This window comes from Lygodium microphyllum, chromosome 17, assembly GCF_053477565.2.
Source record: "Lygodium microphyllum isolate KBCC chromosome 17, Lygodium_microphyllum_v1.1.10, whole genome shotgun sequence".
Taxonomy (NCBI): domain Eukaryota; kingdom Viridiplantae; phylum Streptophyta; class Polypodiopsida; order Schizaeales; family Lygodiaceae; genus Lygodium; species Lygodium microphyllum.
Window position 1 is genome coordinate 31,080,290 of NC_141151.1, and position 21,277 is coordinate 31,101,566.

Below are 21,277 nucleotides of genomic sequence, written 5' to 3' on the forward strand. Positions count from 1 at the left end.
TTTATCTCTTTTGGACTCATGTATAGTCATCTCCCAAGAGCCCATTCACAAAAACAAAACTAGTGAGGCTTTAGTTTTTTGAAACTTCTAGATAATATCTCCTAAAACTCTTCACAAACATAGAAGATTATTTTTACTACTACTGAGGCTTTATCATTGTTAGATATCATGAATAACAATCCCCTAGCATCTATAAATAAACATGTTTGAATGTGGTAATGAAAACCTAACTATGAGCAGCCATAATTTAACCCCAAGCCATGAGATTAACCAATAAAGCATCAAATACGTCTGTGCTTTTCTATCTCCAATCTTGCTATAGTAATATTGACTTCTTTAACCTAATACAAGAGAAGCAATGATGTTGCTTGCATCATTATGCAAATTAAGTCCATATGCTTTTCAAAGTATCAAATTTTATGAATGTCTAGAATTTACATACCAAATAATGTAGTTAAAAGCTGTGTACCATTGTATGTTAGGGGCAAGCAAATAAATGGATCAAAAATATGGAAATGAGTAATGGGCTTCTAGTGGCAAAGCTTGCTGATGCAGATCTCCTTAGAAAGCTTGAGATCGGTATTCAAGTTAATATGCAAATCCTTATCATTGTGGTTTTTTTCCAAATCGATTAGCTCAATTATGCAAAATATTTGTTTTCTTCCATAAATACTAATAGAATTTGGTACTAATAAATATTCACCTCTCTCTCTCTCTCTCTCTCTCTCTCTCTCTCTCTCTCTCTCTCTCTCTCTCTCTCATAAAGATAATTGAATTAAATGGCAATATTTACATTAGATCATCAGGTCAGCTAAAAAAAACAAAACAAACATAAATCAAGCCGAAAGACCTTTAAGACCATAAGACAAATATCACACAGAAAGGACAGCCGGAGTGGAGCAAACAGTATCTAGCCAAGGAGCAGCAATGTCAAGAAGAACCAGGTCAACTGAAACCATAGGGGAGATCTGCCATAATAATAAACCACGAACACGAGCCACATGAAGGCATTCCAAGTACACTAAATATGCCACAAAGCTATCCAACGAAGGAAATGGAAAAGGCAAGAATGATTTGATTGCAAGGTGAACATAGAAGGCATCCTTCCCAAAATCCACCAACGAGCTCATATCTACTACACTAAAGACCACACATGGGAAACAAAACTCCAAATCTGTCGAGCAATAGGGCAAGAGACGAAGAGATGAAGCAAAGTCTCATTGCATATAGTGCAAAATACTTAGTGACAACGAGAGATCTTGCGAGCACGTAGCACATCCCCGGTTGAAAGACCCCCAATAAGCAAACTCCATATGAAGGCTTTACCTTGATAAGGAATCTTAGACTTCTAGAGTTGGAGAAATCTTTCCTCCCACTTCTTTTTGTTGTCCCGAATATGCCATATTTTATTAGCCTTTCTAGTGGCCCATCTCTTGACCTCGACCATCTAATTATATATCTAATTAGCTGACCTATTCTCGAAATCATCAGGTAGCACAAACTCCAATCTTGCCCAAGAGACAAGGGCTGTAAAGCAAGCAATGGAGACTACCTCAAAAGCTGCTCTTGTAAGGACGACCAAATGTCATGATAGCCACAAGGCACTCGAAAGTATTGACAAATGCACTGAAAAGAATAAAGACATGTTGTCGCCTATGAGTCAATCCTAAAACCGAGGGATAGTGATCTGACAAGACATGCTATTGCTCCACCCACATATCAATCACTGCTCGAAGAAAAAAATCGCTTTGACAAATGTATATCCTATCAAGTCTGGCCCAAGTATCTGGATGCTGAAGTTATTCAGACTGTGAAGGATGTATCCAAGACCACATGTCTTGTTTCAAAGATACAACTGCCAGTGCATCCCAAACCTGACACTCAAGACCATCCGTGACCAAGTGAGGTGAAGTCCCCTAATTCGCAAATATGCATGCATTAAAATCACCCATAACAAAACCTTGACGAGCCATGGAAAGGCAGTGCAATTCATCCCAAAGTTGATAGCGTTCCCAAGCAATAGAAGGAGCATACACACCCACCAACCATAGAACCTCACCCTCGTATATGATTTCTAGCATCGGAAATCTGCCGCGAAGAAACCAAGGATGATTGCAAGGAAGATCGAGCAACCAACATAACTCAATATTTATGTGGAACTTGTCCACTAAAAAACATTGTATAATCCTTATATACATAAGAAGAACCTACCAAAGCATGTTATTTGTGCTCCATGGCACAAAAAACAACCCAATTACTAGCAAAAACAATTCTCCACAACCAATACTGCTTACTGCCAAAAGAAATGCCTTTAACATTCCATAAAGCAAGTCTGATGATAAACAAAGAGAGAGAGAGAGAACTATTCAGTCTCACTGCTTTCCCTTTAATATCTATAGCTTTAGAAGCCTGAAATCTCTCCATCTCACTATGAATCACATCCACAAGATCCACCCTTTGCAAACTAGCAATCAAAGTGCAAGAAGGGAATTGTTGTTACTGAGAATGGAAAACATCCCGAGGAGGCAAAAGCCTCCCACGAGCATCAAAGCACAAAGCAGAATCAAAAGCACTTTTATCAACAACACCAACTGTAGGTACACATGAAGATTGAGGTTTCTTGTAAAAACCCCTACCTCTGCATTGAAAAGTATGAATAACAAGATGAGGAGATGAGTGAATAGGAGTCGAACGAGATTCCTGTCACGCATTGCGTCTAACCACAATGACCCAAGAATCATCCTAATGATGATGATCCCAACCAGGTGAATGCGACTAACGCCAAATACCAACCTGGGAAACATCCTTATTTCTATTATCATGTCCATGCAGGGCAAGAGATACAGGAGAAGCAACATCTTGCTGTTGAGTCAAAGGCTAGGGATCACACTCTTGCATATCCATATCAAGGTCCAAAGAACACTAAGAAACCTCAGGGCTACTATCACATTTAGAAATAAAATGGCCCAATTGGCCATATCGAAACCAGTGTCCAGCAAATGTCCCCCATTTGAGCTCAAAAACCAACATCTCCAACCTAGGGACCTCAAAAAGAATTATAGTAGGCCGAGGTTTCCTAGTGTCCCAAAGCATACAAGCCTTGTTCCTATTACGAGAGGCTAAAAGAGGATCCACCAACACCTCGCCAAGGGATCTCAAAACCAAAGGAAGAAGTCTCCAAAGATGTGCGGGAAAATTAACTACCTCCACCCAAGTTGGGCATGCCTGCCTAAGAACCTCCTGAAACTCAACCATAGGCCTCCATAGGACCATATGGACTAGCTAACCATCCAATAAAAAGGGAATACGTTGCATAATGCGAGCATACACATCCAGAGTACGAAAAATGGCCTCAAAAAGCCCCTTCAGTCCATCATAAATCTCTTCCACGAGAGGAGCTTGCACTTGCCCAAGAACATCATCATGACACGCATCATCACTCACAAGCATGAACTGCAACCAAGCGCGAATCCGAGCAATCAAAGGAGTCCTTCCCGTAATATAAAAAAGGCTGCCCTCTCATGAAAGGCAGCAATCTGCCGTAAAACTAGGTCAGTTCCCATGACAGCAACCACATGATCCCCTTCCAGTAAAGAGCTTGCTTTACCCTCATTAGCATTAACATAATTAGACATAAGATTGTTGGCAATGGCAAGCATGAACTGGAAAGACTCATCAACTTGTGGGCAAGAAACACGAACACCTTGCTGTGGCAAATCTGGAGCACACAAAACCGGTTCATCAACCGTCATCTTACAGCGTTTTCCCATCTCATCCCCTTCCATCAACTGAACAGAATCCTCAGCCAAAGAGTCACCATCCAACTCAACCAATTCTTTCTCATCCCCATGCCCAATAAGCCATATCAATATCACTTGACACTTGCATATAAGCCATAATAAAAGCCCAACCTTTGCGAGTGCTGCATAGAATAGCAGACATGACAAGCACTGTCTAAGGTAATAACTTCAGATCTGCATTGGATTGGAGCTCAAATGTGAAGGTCAAACTATAAGTAACACCTTGTCTGTACACACACCCTAGGTTAGAAACAGGTCACTTTCATTGTATACAGCAGAAGAACAGCAGAGCACCATCACTGTACAAATGCTCTGCTCAGAATCTGATCTAGATCCCGAATCTCTGTCTGTAGTGTGGCAAAACATTACGAAGCAGGAGGTCGGCGCTACAAGTCTCAACTCTGTCTAACAACCTATTTTAACATCTATTATTGCTTTGTAGACTTTCGCAAAGCTTTTGATACAGTGCCTCATACACACATCATACAGAGATTGCAGGACATTGGAGTACCAGAGGGTATATGATGGGGTGTCTATGCATTATATGAGGCAGTGGCAGGTCATGTACAAGCACCTGGGGGGCTATCAAAGAGGATTGACAGTACGATAGGAGTGAAACAAGGATGCCCACTTTCATCCACATTGTTTGGTCTATACATAGATGAAGTGTCTGATTACATAGACTGAAGAGGAGGAGCTGGAGCCAGCCTGGCAAGGGTGTTGATACCGATATTACTGTATGCATATGATATTTTTCTCATTTCAAAGTCACCGGAGGGATTGCAGTTCCATCTAGATGCTTTGCACATCTTCTGTAGAGATAAAGACCTCACAGTGAACCTTGGGAAGACCAAAAGTATGGTTTTCAATACTTCAGCAGCATGGGTGACTAGATCTATGTACCAGTTCACATTTGGGAGAGACATACTGGAACATGTGAGGGAATATATCTATTTGGGAGTCACCTTCTCTGGCCCACGTTTTTCATTGAGAGGGGCATCAGAGGCACATCTAGCACATGGATACGCAGCACTCGAGGTACCCAAGAGTCAATGTGCTCATATACAGTTCCAGGAGCCCTGCACCAAACTTTGGTTGTTTGACACCCGAGTCACACCTACATTACTATATGGAGCAAAGGTATGGGGTTGCAGCTTGTACCACAAGCATCTTAGCCCACTCACTGATCAGATTGGAGTAGAGAGGGATTATTATGATGGTTGGGATAGCATGGAAAGGCCATTGATCATGATGATAGCACGCATGATTAGGAGTAAGCCCTCCACCCCACATCCCATTGTCAGAACAGAGCTAGGGGAAACACCTATAGTTACTGAGGCACTCTTCAGGGCAGTGACCATTTGGCACAGACTATGGAAACTTCCACTCCATAGATACTCTAGATTGGCACTAACCTCATCTAGACAACTAGCAGTAGGAGGTGAGAAGAACTATTGGTTTTCACAAATGGCTATTTGGATGAGCCTACATGGTTTGGATATTGTCCATCTTCCACCTTTGGATTATAGCCTTGAGTGCCCTACACTTTCTCTCAACTGATCAGGGCTAAGAACCAGGTGATCAGAGCTGATATCTTGCGGATTGAGACAACAAGGACATGGATCCATCCACCACTCTCTCTAGGATCGAGGATGGAGTTCTACAGGAGTCATTTCTTGTTTCTCTGATGATGGTTTCACTATTCAGCCAGCATATATGGACAACCCATCTCTCCCATAGCGTACGAGTTGCTATCGGACAGATTCGCACCTCCTCACATAGGCTTCAGATGGAGACAGGCAAATGGACGATACCCTAGCAAAGGATAGGACTTGCCAGCTTTATGGTCGAGATCCTGAGACGAAGGAGCACTACACATGCAGATGCACAGGATACTATGACATACAAGGACGGTACCACTGCCTCTTTTGTGATGGATTTGGACCCCTTCGTCGCGTCACGGAGTACAAGGACCAAAGACTTCTACATAGCCGACCCTACTGACACTACTAGCCTAGCAGAGACAAAGCCACCCCATCAGACACCTTATAGGCCACAGTGTGGAGTCATATTGGATAGAACCATTTCCCTTTATCGAGCACAACAACCCCGTCTATCAGGACCACGTCCGAGGAGACCACACCACAGTCGGATTAGAGCCATTATCACGAGACACCGAAGACTTCCCACCAGGCATATCAATGAAGCAGCTAGGAATGGGTTTCATATAAAACCCCCTTCCTCTACATTGAAAGGTTTGAGTGATAGGGGGCAACGGAGGATGGGCACGAGTGGAGCGAGAATCCTGTCTTGCATTATGACAAACCAGTGTAACCCAGGAATCCTCCTAAAGAGGGAAATTCCGCCCACCCGCAAGCGAAGCACGCTCCCCATCACCGTGGAAAACATCCTTCTTGCCTTCATTACGACCATGTTGGGAAAGCTACTCATGATCAGCCATGGGCTTCTGAATCATCTGCTGAGGGGGGTGGTCTTGCATTTCCATATCTGGGTCCATAGGGCATTGCCCTACCTCCATATTTTTGTCGCAATCCGAAATCAAATGGCCCAACTGGCCACATCTGAAACAGTGTCCTGCAAAAGTACCCCATTTCAACTCATAAACCAACGTTTGTAACCCTGGAACCTCAAAATGAATCTTCATTGGGCTAGGTTTCCCTCTATTTCAAAGCATGCATGCCCTATTCCAATTGCGGGAAGCTAGCCAAGGTTCCACCAAAACCTCCCCAATGGTTTTCAAAACTAGAGGGAGGAGTCATGGGCCTCCAAGGGACCACATGAACTAGTTGCTCATCCATAAACAGAGGAATGCATTGCATAATAAGGGCACGTACTTCTACAGAACGAAAAAGAACCTCAAAGAACCCCTTCCGGCCATCATAAATCTCTTCCACCAAGGGGACTTGCGTACGCCCTAAAACATCTTCGAAGCACTGCTCAAAATTGGCAAGCATAGACTACAGCTAAGCACAAATTCTAGTGATCAAAGGAGTCCTTCCACTAAAATAAAATATGGCTACCCTCTCATGGAAAGCAGCTATCTATTGTAAACAGGTCGGTTCACATGATTGCAACTACTTGATCCCCATCCGGTAGTGTGTTAGCTTTCTCCTCATTACGATGGACATAATCTGACATAAGATGATTGGCAGTGGCCAACATGAATTGTAAAGATCCAAAGGGTTGTGAACACGAAACACAAACCTCTGGCTGAGACAAATTCGGGCCCAATAGCGGTTCTTCGATTGACACCTTGCGACATTTGCCCATCTCTTCACTATCTTGCAACAACCCGAGTTCATCAACCGAGGAATCACCATCCGGATCGGCAAAGTCTCCCTAGGTGCCTGCTTCAAGCCATAAAGACTTTTCTTCAACTTGTACACTAGGTGCTCCCTGTCAGGTTCTGCAAAGCCCTTAGGCTGCTCCATGTATATCTCATCATGCAAATCCCCATGCAAGAATGCAGTCTTGACATCCATCTGATACATGTCCAAGTCAAGCTGCGCGACTAAGGCCAAAACCAAGCGTAGGGTGGTCGTCTTGACCACAGGAAAAAAGACATCATCAAAGTCAACTCCATGCTCCTATTTAAACCCTTTAGTAATAAGTCTTGCCTTATAAGCCGGCTTGGGGTCTCCACGGGTACTTTTTAGCTTGTACACCCATTTGCATGGCAAAGCCTTCTTGCCCTGAGGCAATGCAACCAAATCCCAAGTCATATTCCTATGCAAGGAGTCTATCTCAGACTGCATAGCCCTCTCCCAAGAGTGACTGTCACCCCTACGCATAGCCTCATCATAGGTGAGAGACTCTCTTGCATCTATAGCCAAGACATAATGCATCGAGGACTCAAATCTATCAGGTGGACATCTATCTCTAGTACACTGTCTCACGGCAAGCTCTGCGGCCGGTTCAACACCCTAGCCATGTGTACTAACTGCTGCTGCAGGCTGTCCAACTGGCTGTGCAAGAGCACGTGGCTCTTCCTGGAATATAACCCTACATATCTCTACCACCCTCTTAGGCTGCCTATGCATCTTGTCTTCGTGGAAGACTACATCATGGCTGCGGATGACTTTCCACGCTTGCGGATCCCAAAGGAGGTAACCCATCTCACCTGCATCCCCATAGCCAAGAAAAATGCATTTGACACTCTTAGGATCCAACTTAGTACGCTTGTCTTTGGGCACATGGCAGAATGCCTCACATCCAAAGACACGTAGATGTGCATAAGACAAAGGTTTTCCAATCCATACCTCCTCTGCAACCTGAAAATCCAAACCACTAGAAGGTGATCTATTTATGACATGCACAACTGTACTGACTATCTCAGCCCAAAAGCTCTGTTGTAAGCCTGCATGGCTAAGCATACTGCGTACACGCTCCTGGATGGTTCTATTCATCCGCTCAAGACAAACCATTCTAGGGTGGAGTATAGGGGGCGTTCAACTGACGCTTAATACCCCTCTCATCACATAGTTGCTCAAAAGCACGTGACACATATTCTCCCTCATTGTCAGTCCTAAGGAACCTTGCTCATCCATCAGACACACAATATTTTCCCGAGTGTATTTGTAGCATAAACGAGCAAAGAACTGATGAGATTGACAGTTATTATCATGTAAAGCTTCCGCTTTGGCCAACAACTTGTATTTAACATATTCCTCTTCTTGAAGAGATTAAACTTTGCATTTCAACCATTCAATGCATATGAACAAGTCACCAATGACAGACACAGAGACAGTGAGTGGGCCAACAAAGATTGTGCATGCTACAATTCAGCTCGTAAAGAGGAAGCGTGCTAAATACCATACTGTCGGGATAACACTCATGCATTATCCTTAAAAACAGCCCATGCTTTCATCCCTTGAGATAGGACCCTGGAGCTAAAAGAAGCAATCAATTGTTGAATATATTCCAAAAACTGATTTTGCAGCAGAAAAGATTGGTTGAAACGAAGAGGCAAACGAGCAAGGAGAGCCTTAAAGGCATGAACATGTTTGTGGGTCAATTCCAAGACCAAAGGATACTGGTCTGACAAGACATGCTTTCGCTCCACCCACATATCAATGACTACAGGAAGAAAAGAATCACTCTGACAAATGTAGATCTTCTCCAGTCTTGCCCAAGTGTTTGGATGCTAAAGAGAATGATAAGTATATCCAAATTGTAAAGGATGCATCTAGGACCACATGTCCTATTTTAAAGACACAGCTGCCAAAGCATCCCAAGCGTATCGCTCAAGACCATCCATGACCGAGTGCCATGAAATCACATGATTCACAAATACACATGCATTAAAATCACCCATAACAAAGCCTTGACGAGCCATGGTAAGGCAGTGCAAGTTATCCCAAAGCTAACGACATTCCCGAGCAGTAGAAGGAGCATACACACCCACTAGCTACAAAATCTGCCCCTCATATAGGATTTCTAGAATCAGAAATCTACCGCAAAGGTCATGAGAAACCAAAGATAGTTGTAGGGAAGATTTGACGGGGCCAACATAACTCCAGATTTATGTGGAGCACAACCACTAAAAAAGACCGTATAATTCTTATATACATAAGAACATCCTACCAAAGCACGCTGTTAATGCTTCACATGTCAAAAAAACATCCTAATTTCCAGCTAACACAACTTTCCACAACTGATACTGCTTATTGCCCGAAGAAATACCTTTCACATTCCATAAAGCAATTCTCATGATAAATCACAAAAAAGAAAACTATTGAACCACCACTTTCCCTTTCCCTTTAACATCAATAGCTTTAGCTGCTTGAAATCTCTCCATCTCACTTTGGATCACATCTGCAAGATCTACCCTCTGCAAACTAGCAATCGAAGAGCACAAGAAGAAAACTACTGTTGCTGCGAACGGAAAACATTCCGAGGAGGCACAAGCCTCCCACGTGCGTCAAAGCACAAAGCAGAATCAAAAGTCCTTTTATCATTTGCACCAACTACAGGGACGTAAAGATTGAGGTTTCATACTAAACCCTTACCTCTGCGTTGAAAGGTCTAAGTGATAGTGTGCGGAGGTGGGTGGGTAGGAGTCGAACGAGAATCCTGTCTGGCATTACGTCTAACCACAATGACCCAAGAGTCATCCTAAGGAGGCGAATTCCGACCAACCGAAAGCAATGCATGCTCAAAACCAACTTGCAAAACATCCTTCTTTCCATCATCATGTCTTTACTGAACAAGCGGCACAGGATCAGCTTCTAGCTGCTAAACCATCTACTTGGGATGATGCTCTTGCATATCCATGTCAGGATCCATAGAACATTGCAATACCTCAGGGCTTCTATCACATTCTGAAATGAAATGGCCCAATTGGCCACATCTAAAATAGTGTCCAACAAATGTGCCCCATTTCACCTCATAAGCCAACGTTTGCAACCCCAAAAACCTCAAAACGAATATTGGTTGGGCGAGGTTTCCCTATATCCCAAAGCATGCTGGCCATGTTCCTATTGCGGGCGGCCAACTGAGGCTCCGCCAACAGCTCACCAAGGGTTCTCAAGACCAAAGGAAGAAGTCACCAAAGATATGCAAGAAAATCAGCCACCTCCACCCAAATTGGGCATGCCTGCCTAAGTACCTCTTAAAACTCAGCCATAGGCCTCCATGAGACCATATGTACTAGCTAACCATCCATAAACAAAGGAATACGTTGCATAATGTGACCACGCACATCTCGGCATGACCATCCATGTACTAGCTAACCATATACATCGCATGTGTGTGTGTGTGTGTGTGTGTGTGTGTACACATATATACGTACATACGTACGTACACACACACACATATGTATATGTACATATGTACGTACGTACGTACACACACACACGTGTATGTGTGTGTGTGTGTGTGTGTGTGTATACGTACGTACGTAGGTACGTAGGTACATATGTACAGACATATGTGTGTGTATATATCCCTTGTAACAGGTAATTGTGTGAATTACAAAAAAAGTACAAGAATACAAGATTACAAGATGCAAGATGGCTGTAGACCATCATGTAGAAAATAATACAAAGTCACAGCAATTGAACAGAGGATACTATCGTATGCCAAGGTACTAAATCCTCGTGCAAGAGAAGATCAACATACTAAATAAGATCAAACTGCAAATGCAAGAGACCCTTGATTCTAACAATATGTCCGTGAACACTTGTAGCTGAGTCGAAGACCAAAGCATTTCTAGTAAATCCAACTATGCCAACAACCTCAAAATCTGAGAAAATGAAACATAAGCTTCATATGTTGCTGTGGTGGGGTGGGATATTTTGGCGGAAAGGTGGAGCCAAAACCACATATCTTGTTTCAATGAGGAAGCTGTCAAAGCATCCTAGGCTTGGCACTGTTAAGAAATACCCTAACACACAAACATAAATAGAAACCGTACAACAAAGCACAGACTGATAAAAGAATATAGTTAGGATTAGGGTAACTCAGAGACAATAAACACAGTGAATAAATGAAGTGATATAACTACTGAATAATACGATGCTCATGCAGCAAACACACTATGCAGTGAATGAATACTAAAACCTCGAACTCGTGTATCTCAAGGATCAGGGCAGGGGTAATGAGTTGGAGAGTGTGTCATACTCCGAACGGATCCCGAATCACAACAAGGCAACCTCTAGATGTCGAACACCAGCAAACGCAATAGTGAGAAGCTAGATCTCATGCAAACAGCAGTGAGGAGAGAGAAAGACTAAAAACGTAGGCAACAAGTGAGAGAAAGACTAGAAACGCAAGCAAGACAGCCTGCAGGAGAGAGAAATACTAAAAACGTAGGTAGCAGGTGAGAGAAAGACTAAAAACGCAGGCAAGACAGCCTGCAAGAGAGCAAAAGATTGAAAACGTAGACAGGATTGTGATGACGTAGCAGGTTGTACGGCAGCAGGTCTACACATAAACACCAGTCGCCTAACTGAAATCAGCTCGAAACTGCGTGAAGAGGGCTGGAAATCAAGTGCCAACTGATGGAGACAGCAATGGACAGCTTCAGTTGAGATGTCCTCCGTGAACGGGGTGTGGGCAGCAAGTTGAAACACCTGAAATTTACAAAAACGAGATTGAGGAAAGAGTGGAGGGCTGGCTGCCAATTTATAGAAAATTAGGGTTCTAGATCCTCTCCCACTTAACTCTCTCGATCCGCTCTCCATTTTAGGGTTTTGGCTAAAATAAGCCTAAAATAAGCATGTTTTGGGGTTGTTTAAGTGACTAAGTGCATTTCTTAGCACAACACCCCCTCAGGCCCAAAATAGGGCTATAAAAGTAGGCTAGCCTAAATTTTGATTTACCCCAAGGTATCCCACCCCAAAGTAGCTAGGGCATCGGACAAAGGCTACGCGTCGGCTGCTCAGTGGCCTATCGAGACTATAGAGGCGATGGTTATCTTACCAAGGGAGCCCAAGTGATCACCCCAGAGAGACCAGGGCATTGAACCAAGGGTGCACGTCGACTGCCCAAGGGCCTACAAAGTCCTACAAAGGCAGATGGATACAACATTGGACTGTGTTGGTTATGTTTTTTTTTTTTTTTTTTTTTTTAGTGTTTTGAGAATACATAAGGAATATAGGAGAAGCGGCCGATTAAGTGACAAATAGGAAAGGATAAAGAGAGTTTTAAACCCAAGTCATTCACAAAACTAGCAAGCCAATCTCTCACATTGACTAGGATAAGTGCCTAAGGATGATAAAAGTATGTGTGTGTGCCAATCATGTGGTGAATATATGTAGAGGCAAAAAAGATGATGGTGGGCTTAGCAAGACAAGAAAACCAAGCAAGGGTAGGGAAACTGCCTTTTAGAAGAATTGCCATGTGTTATGCCACAAATATGGTGGATCCTAAAGTCGACCACTCCAAAAGACCGAAGAGGGATCAATGCGCACAGATGCATGTTTACATGAACAGATTGCCAATGCATGGGGTAATGCAAAGGGAGATGCAAGATGACATGCTCATGTAATATGCTATGTAACGGTGCCACTTGGACAGTGCCCTTGCACAGGGGAATTGTTCACTTGTCCAAGTGCCCTTTTACAATCATGTCATCCTGACAGTGCGGATGAAGTTACAAATGTCCATAATATAATACAAAAGAATAAATGAATGTAATGTCTAAAAAATGTAAGCATCATCACTGTCACTATCAAGAGTAGAAGCCGCCCCCTCTCAAATTGGAAGGGAAAGCAAGAGGGAAGCACCCTCTCCCCATCAAGCTGAAGAAGTAGGGGAGGGTGTACCCAAGCCGATTCTAGGTAGCAGGTACTGAAGAACCGGCCGGTTGACCACTGTGGTCAAAATGTCTGCAAAATTATCTAATGAAGGCACAAACTCTAGGCGAATAGTGCCTAGCTCAACCTGCTCTCTGGAAAAGTGAAAGTGGACTCCCGCATGCCGTGTCCGTGGTGTGATGATCGGATTGCCCACAAGGGCAATGGCACTTTGGTTGTCGCAATAGACAACTGTGGGAGAATCACATGGTAAATGAAGTGCCGCCAGTAGACTCCTCAGATAGATGGCCTCGGTGGTGCTATCAAAGAGAGCCCGGTACTCAGCCTCGGCTGTGGAAGCTACCACCATCTCCTGCTTACGGCTGTACCAAGAAATGGGAGCCATGCCGAAGGTAAAGAGGTAGCTGCCATGGGAATGCCGGGTGTCAAGATCTCCTGCCCAATCAGAATCAGTGTACCCCTGCAAACATAAACCAAAACCATATATCAGGCCATAAGAAAAAGTACACCGCAAATAACGCAACACACGAAGACATCCAGTCCAATGTGACATCCTAGTTGCTGTGAAATACTGACTGAGTATACTAACTGAGTAAGCTAAATCTGGCCTAGTGTGAATTAACCAAAGAAGTTTTCCTACAACAGAGTGATAGGTATGGTCATCAAAGGGCTGTCCTAGGGTATCCTTCGACAAGTGGACAATAGGATCAAGAGGCGTGGCCACTAACCGTGTCTGATCCGTAGTGTACTGGTCCACGAGCTGAAGTGCCTACTTCTACTGTGACACAAAAATACAGCCCCCAGAACGAACTACCTTCATCCCCAAAAAATAGGACAACAAACCAAGGTCCGTCATTTCAAATGTAGCTTAAAGCTTAGCCTTAATTTCTGCTATGGTAGCGGAATTTGAACCTGTGATCAACGTATAGCAGAATATAGCTAACCCCCTCTGCAGTAGATCGAACATATAAGTTCGGGTCATAAGGGGTAGAATGGTATCCATGAGTCTGTAAAAACGCATCCATCCTATGGAACCAAAACCGTGGCGCTTGCTTTAGTCCATAAAGAGCTTTATGCAAGCGGAATACCTTATTCCTCGAGTTGCCAGAAGGAAAGCCTGGTGGCTGCTCCACATAAACCTCCTCCTCAAGAAAACCATTTAGGAAGGCACTCTTGATATCCATCTGATGTATTGGCCAACCGTGGTGAGCGCCTAGGGCGAGTAGCAACCGAAAGGAAGTCAACCGTGCAGTAAGGGCAAAGGTCTCTTCATAATCAATGACATGCTTTTGTCGAAACCCTTACACTACAAGGCGAGCCTTATACTTGTCTAAAGTCCCATTAGCTTTTAGCTTAGTCCTAAAAATCCACTTTGTCCCAATGACTTTCTTATGGCTCGGACGATCTTCCAATGTCCAAGTCGCATTTCGGTCAATACTCTCGAGCTCCTTCTCCATGGCCACTTGCCATTGAGGGTGCTGAAGAGCCTCCTGCCATGTATCCGGCTCAGAATGCACTATGTAATCAACTGTAAACAGCGACGCAAATGATGCCTGAGGAGCAAGCCGAGCAAATCTTCTAGGTCCCTCCGTAATGGAATCTGATGATAGGATCCCCAAATCCCACAAGGTCTGCTGGTACCAGCGAGGTAACGGGTCTCGCGAAGGGGGTCTAGGAACTGAAGAATTTGTAGGAAGGTCAGGAGCGGGAAGTAGACCAAGCTCAGTAGGCACAATCTCCGATGATGTGGAAGAAGGAATTGGATCGGAATCCGGTGCAGAAGATTACACAATATCCCTCTCATCAAAGATGACATCCCACCTAACGATCACCTTGTTAGTCCGAGGATAGGCTTTCACCTCAGAGGAATATCCCACAAAAATAAGAAGATCAGCTTAGGGAGTGAGCTTTCCTATCTTGTCGTCAGGCGTGTATGTGTGTGTAGGCACGACACCCGAAGACTCTGAAGTGGGAAATAACAGGCCGAGAGCCAAAGAATGCCTCATACAGGATCTTCTGAGGAAGAGCCGCAGTCGGCTACCGGTTAAGGATGCATACCAAAGTGTTAACAGCCTCAACCCAAAGGCGCTCAGGAAGCTCTACTGAGAACAGCATAGAGCGTGCCATTTCCATGGTTGTCCGGTTCCTACACTCTACAACTCCATTCTGAGAAGGAAAGTTGGTAGAGGTGAGCTGGCGAGAAATGCCATGCTGCTGTAGAAACTCGAAAAACTCGTGGGAGATAAACTCACCATCGCTATCACTCCTCATGCAACCGACACAACGACTAGTCTGGTTATGAACCAGCAGCACCCAAGTAGAAAAGTATGTGAAAGCATCGGATTTATGCTTGAGGAAGTACATCCACAAGTATCTAGAATGATGATCCATAATCAAAAAGAAGTACACTACACCATTCAAGGCAGCAATGGATGTCGGCCCACAAAGATCAACATGAATTAATCTAAGAGGTGCCTCAGCTCTATGAGAGGACTACTGAGAAAATGGGGTACAGTACTGCTTCCCGAGCTGACAAGCTTTACAGACATCTCGAGTGAGCTTTAGGCGTGGAAGACCCTCAACCAGCTCACGGTGTGACAATTCATAAAGTGAGCCATAACCAGTATGCCCAAAGCGAAAATGCCAAAGATGCTCATTGTTCGTAGACTCCCGAGAGATGGCTAAGGCCTGGAAACTATGGAACACGGAGCCCTCGGCTGTTGGCTTGGTCAGAAAGTGTGTCATGTGGTATAGGCTATTAGGTTGTGCCTCACCGCGAGCAATCACTAAACCAGTCAAAGAGTTAAGCATCTCAATTGTGGTCACTGTAAAGAAAACCACTCGCCCTAACCGGCAAAGCTGCTGAACAGATAACAAGTTCACCCCAAGCTGAGGGACATGATATACATTGTCCAGTGTAGCCAGATCCGAACCCTTATCAGTGGCAAAACTGACGCAACCTTGTGCCTGAATCTTGACCGAGGAGTTGTTTCCTACGTGGACCCGCCCGGTTGCAGGGGCTTGGGTACGAAAGATGTCCTCGATAGGAGTCATGTGATATGTAGCTCCACTATCCACAATCCAAACAGGAGCTGAAGCGCTTGTCTGGGTCGAGTGGGCCTCTGCAATAACCTCATCGGGAGGCAACTCACAAATATGGACGAGACTCGCATCTGATGTCTCTATGGAGAAGATGTGGGCCTCTGCGGACCAATTAGACAAGCCCTTTAGAGTTGAGAACATTGTCAACTGAGATGGCTGTGTGGTGGCAGTGCGAGTCTGACCTTTAAACTGCCCTTGCCATCACCTTGCCCACCCTGCAGGGGGTTGTCCGACTGAGGGGCGAGGATCTGAGACTTAGGTTTTGGTGATGTGCCTCTTGCCTTTAATTGACACTCGTTGTCAAAATGGCCAGCCTTTTGACAATGTTGATAATACCTATTCTTTTTAGATACATTCTACCACCCACGTTTGAGAGATTGGGATGTTCCTTGTGATTCCCCGGATTGATTTTGCTTTTGATTTTGATTTTGATTTTGAGTTTGAGTGGAGGTTTGATTTTGTTTTCCCTTCCCTTGTCGCCCTTTCTGAGAATGAGCAACAAGAGCCCCCTCTAAAGAGGAATTCATATGAAACTGATCAAACAACCGTGCGTAACGCAGCAGCTGACACTCAAATTCATAGAACGTAGGCATGGTAGGTTTTGAAATTATGCCTTCCATAAAATTGAAGTATTTCCTAGGGAGTTTGTCAGTGATTTTGAAAAGCTGAAGCTCATAGTCAACATTCATACGACGGGTCCTATCCCGAGCCGCATAGCGGTCAGTCAAGTGTACCCATTGCTTTGACACTAAGTCAAAATGCTGAAGCTGAGAATGAAACTCAGGCATTAAGCCCTACATCAACTTGACAATAGTAGAGGCATTCCTAGCCTTCCATGAGTAGACAACCTCGTATGGAACAAGTGCGGAATCAGGTTGGGGTTTCAACCCCTGCACAAGATCCCATAGGTTCTGGGAGTCAAGGATATGTCTCATCAAGTTTGACCCATTAAAACGAGTCTTGTCATTAAATACATGCTTGGCAGAAAACGAGCTAGAACCATGAGGTGTCGAGTAGGTAGGGTAAGATGGATGTGGGGGATAAGATTGTGAAGGGTAAGATGGTGGAGGTGGATATGTCTAATAAGAAGGAGGAGGAGGGGGAAAAGATGGGTAGGAAGAAGGTGCCGATTGAGGCGGAGGCACTGGAACATGAATGTTTCCATAAGGTGCTGTTGTATGTAAAGGCACTGGGACACGAAAGCCCTATCCAAAGTGAGGCTAGGGCACAACAGTATGACCAGAAGGTCCACTAGGAAAAGCCATGGAGGCAAACTGTGGAGTCAACTGATCCACACTCGAGAGAGACTGGGGGGGATACCCGGGCTACAATGATCCCGAAAGTGTGTGTGAAGTAGGTGGAACACCACCCAGCAGAGGTAAGAATGAGATCCTAAAGGATGTGCCTATGTTTCCATAACTCCCCGGTATGATGTGCGGTGCGACATAAGGTGTCTGAAATGAAAAAGTGAATGGTGTGAATAGAAATGGAGAAGCAGTGGATGAATGTGGTGGGATGGGTGGGTTTTGAAAATGAGGTGTATGAGGTGCAGATGCATTATGTTCATTTTTATCATTTAATGATTGGAAATGAAAATGTGAAGATGATGATGCACCATGAAAAAAAAGGAACACCAAATTCATTTTGATTTTGTGAAGTAGACTGAAAAGAAGAAAGGTTAGAAGAAGAGGTAGGTGGCTTTTTCTTATAATCCCCACGACATGTGTTAACATACAAGAATTGGTCCTCAAGAGGACCTTTTCTGTAGTCAACAGACTGTACTCTTTCTTCCACGTGATCTTTACCAGAATATTGCAAAGCAGAAGAAGTAAAAGAAGAAGGCACAAAAGATGAATCTAATGTACCTTGCATCGGAGTGGGTGGAAGTGGATGAAATAAATGAATATACTTCGGGTCTTGTTTTCCAACAGGGGGGCCTATCCTTGATGGAGGTCTCGACCGCCCTACAACATCATCAAATTTACGCGCAAAATCTGAAGAGAAAAATTCATGCATACCTTCATTTAGGAGATTTTCTTGAAGGGCAATCCTTCGATCGAGCTCCTCAATCTTCTTTCGTCTATAAGCTATGATCTGTTTATATTCTTCAAAGGTCAACTTGCCTAGTTGTTCTTCCACGTAATCAAAAGTGTCATCCACCATGTCGGAACTTTGTGGAGCAAGCTGAATGGCCCACTCTCGCTCGATTATCGGCATAGTTGATTCTGGAGACTGAATCGGTGGTGTTGTGTTCGAAGTCATTTGGATCTACTGTTGTTCTTACTTTTTGTGTAGAGCTTTCAGATCAAAGGCCTAGGTTTCTCAAAAAGTACCAGGCTCTGAAACCGTGTTAAGAAATACCCTAACACAGAAACCGTACGACAAAGCACAGACTAATAAAAGAACACAGTTAGGGTTAGGGTAACTCAGAGACAATAAACACAGTGAATAAATGAAGTGATATAACTACTGAATAATACAATGCTCATGCAGCAAACACATTATGCAGTGAATGAATATTGAGCCTCGAACTCCTGTATCTCAAGGATCAGGGCAGGGGTAATGAGTTGGAGAGTGTGTTGTACTCCGAACGGATCCCAAATCACAACAAGGCAGCCTCCAGATGTCGAACACCAGCAAACGCAATAGTGAGAAGCTAGATCTAATGGAGACAGCAGTGAGAAGAGAGAAAGACTAAAAACACAGGCAGTAGGTGAGAAAGAGACTAAAAATGCAGGCAGGATAGCCTGCAAGAGAGAGAAAGACAAAATGTAGGCAGCATGTGAGAGAAAGACTAAAAACGCAGACAGGACAGCCTGCAGGAGAGAGAAAGACTAAAAACGTAGGCAGCAAGAATGTGATGACGTTGCAAGCTGTATGGCAGCAGGTCTGCACAGGAACAGCAGTCGCCTGACTGAAATCAACTCCAAACAGCATGAAGAGGGCTGGAAATCAGGTTATAGTTGCGTGAAGAGTCCAAGATCATAATGTTATAACCGAATATCTCAAGGAAAACTTGATTCTAAAATGACATTGTACATGTCATATTTGTCACAGCCAAGGTATTGTTTAACCACCATTGATGGATGGAATGGTTTACAAATATTGATTGGCAGACAGATTAAGAGGCCCAAGATCGCAATGTTATTCCCAAATATATGAAGATAATCCGCATCCCCAATCTCCAAATGACAATATGCATGTCATGTTTCTCACAGCTTGACTAGTTGTCATGAGGACATGTATTTTTGAAACCTCACTTAACATGTGGATTAATTTTTAATCACATAATTAAGTAAATGATGCACATGTGAGGTGCAACTAGGGTTAAAGTAAATTCACAAGCCCGGGATCCGAAGAAATCACGGGATGTCAAAGGCAAAAGTTACTATAAGTTATGCCGCACATGTACTTGGTGGTATCTAGTGCCAATTGTTGGCCTAGGTCATCCATTTGGCCATAACTGTCAGTTGGTGACACTAAAGAAGTGGTGTTTAATGGTACCTAACGCCAATCTGATGGTCAAAGATGGCGCAAAGACACTTGGGAATGGAAGTTGCCTAGCCAATTTAATTATTGTCCAGTTATATTATTTTTCAGGACACTGAAATAATTATTAGGTTAATTTTCAGTATTTTAAGGCTGAAAATTAATATTTAATTATGGAAAAGGCTAGAAAAACCATTTGGGAAGTGATGATTTTTACTCTCAGCTGAGAAATTACAACAATATGTCTTCATACAATGAGATGGACTCAAGCAGTGATGATGCCTCTCAGTATGAACCTTCACATGGGAATGAAGGAAATGCAATGTCTGACCTTGGACAAGGCTCATATTATGGACAGCAAGCTGAAAATGTTGTTGTTGGTTAAGATGCACAGCCTTCAGGGCATAAGGAGGCTGATGACGAACAAAGTGAAGAGGAATTCAATGACCAGTTCAAGAATCGAATGAGGACAGCAGCAAATCTCTTTGCTGAATTGGCAAAGGATCCTCAATTTACCCGATTTTTATATGCTCCAAAGAAGGACAACAAAGGCAAGAAGAAGACGTCTTCTACACCTTCGAGACAGCAAGATGCACCGAAGATAATGCCAAACCCTTCATTTGAAGCTCCCAAAGATGCTAATGAAATAAAACAGTCGGTACCTATGGGGCAAGGAATGCAAATGCAAGGCCATCACGGAAGTGCCAATCCAATAGATTTTGGACAACCAGGCATGCATGCTATGATGGGGCAGCTAGGATATTTTGGTGGAAGCACGATTTTTCATGCTATGGTTGGACAAGGACCACATACGAGAATGTATGGCACAAATCCCAATGGTATATAGCAAAATGCATGGTGTGCAAGGCCTAATGTATTCGCGTATGGCTGAAAATATGCAAAACCCTATGTATGGCAGCATTGCTTGATGCTTGGGGCACAAAGTAGCATGCTAAGTACTGCATCTACACACCCGAATGCTTATGGGGCTCAAGGAATGAATGTTGGTCATGCAAATGCTCTGTTTCACACTGGTTTTGATGTGAATTCAGCAAATGCACCCTTTTTGCAGCAGCCAGTGTATGACAACTTGACACCCAAAGGGGCAGCAAAAGACTATGATGAGGGTGGAAAAGGAGTGAAGTTTGGGTCCTTCAACGGTGTACAAGATAGGCTGAAAGCTTTGACTTTCATTCAGCAGTTTGATGCAGCCTATTCAAGGGGGAACTTCACAAAGTCCTCAAAGATTCGAAAGGCAGCCACTTTCTTGAAAGGAAATGCATTACAGTGGTGGTCCACTCTTTTGATGCAAGGTAGAGCACCATCAACGTGGGTACAATTCAAGTAAATGTTTGCATCGAATTGGTTGACAAGTACCTTTGAGGTGGACATCATGACAACTTGGAATAAGCTAGATGCTAAGGAATGTAAGAATTTGGAGCAATATAATAATAAGTTTTGGGATGCATTGCTGCCTATTACTTCTTATCGCCCTGTATCCCTTCATGAGCAAGTGGAAAAATATGTTTGTGGGGTGCCCAAAGGAATCAGGGATTTTGTATTAAATCCACCGTGTCTAGCAGTCTCAGCTTATAGAGACTGCTGCTA

General features: G+C 43.7%; 1 protein-coding gene across 1 annotated transcript in view; it reads left to right on the plus strand.

The window, feature by feature from the left end:
* LOC148021747 (uncharacterized) overlaps window positions 1–21,277 on the plus strand; it is a 419,898-nt gene that overhangs the window by 371,618 nt on the left and 27,003 nt on the right. Inside the window, exon 51 of the mRNA XM_087697283.1 lies at window positions 483–587. Coding sequence (XP_087553409.1) covers window positions 483–587 — 105 coding nt within the window. The remainder of the gene's footprint in view (window positions 1–482; window positions 588–21,277) is intronic.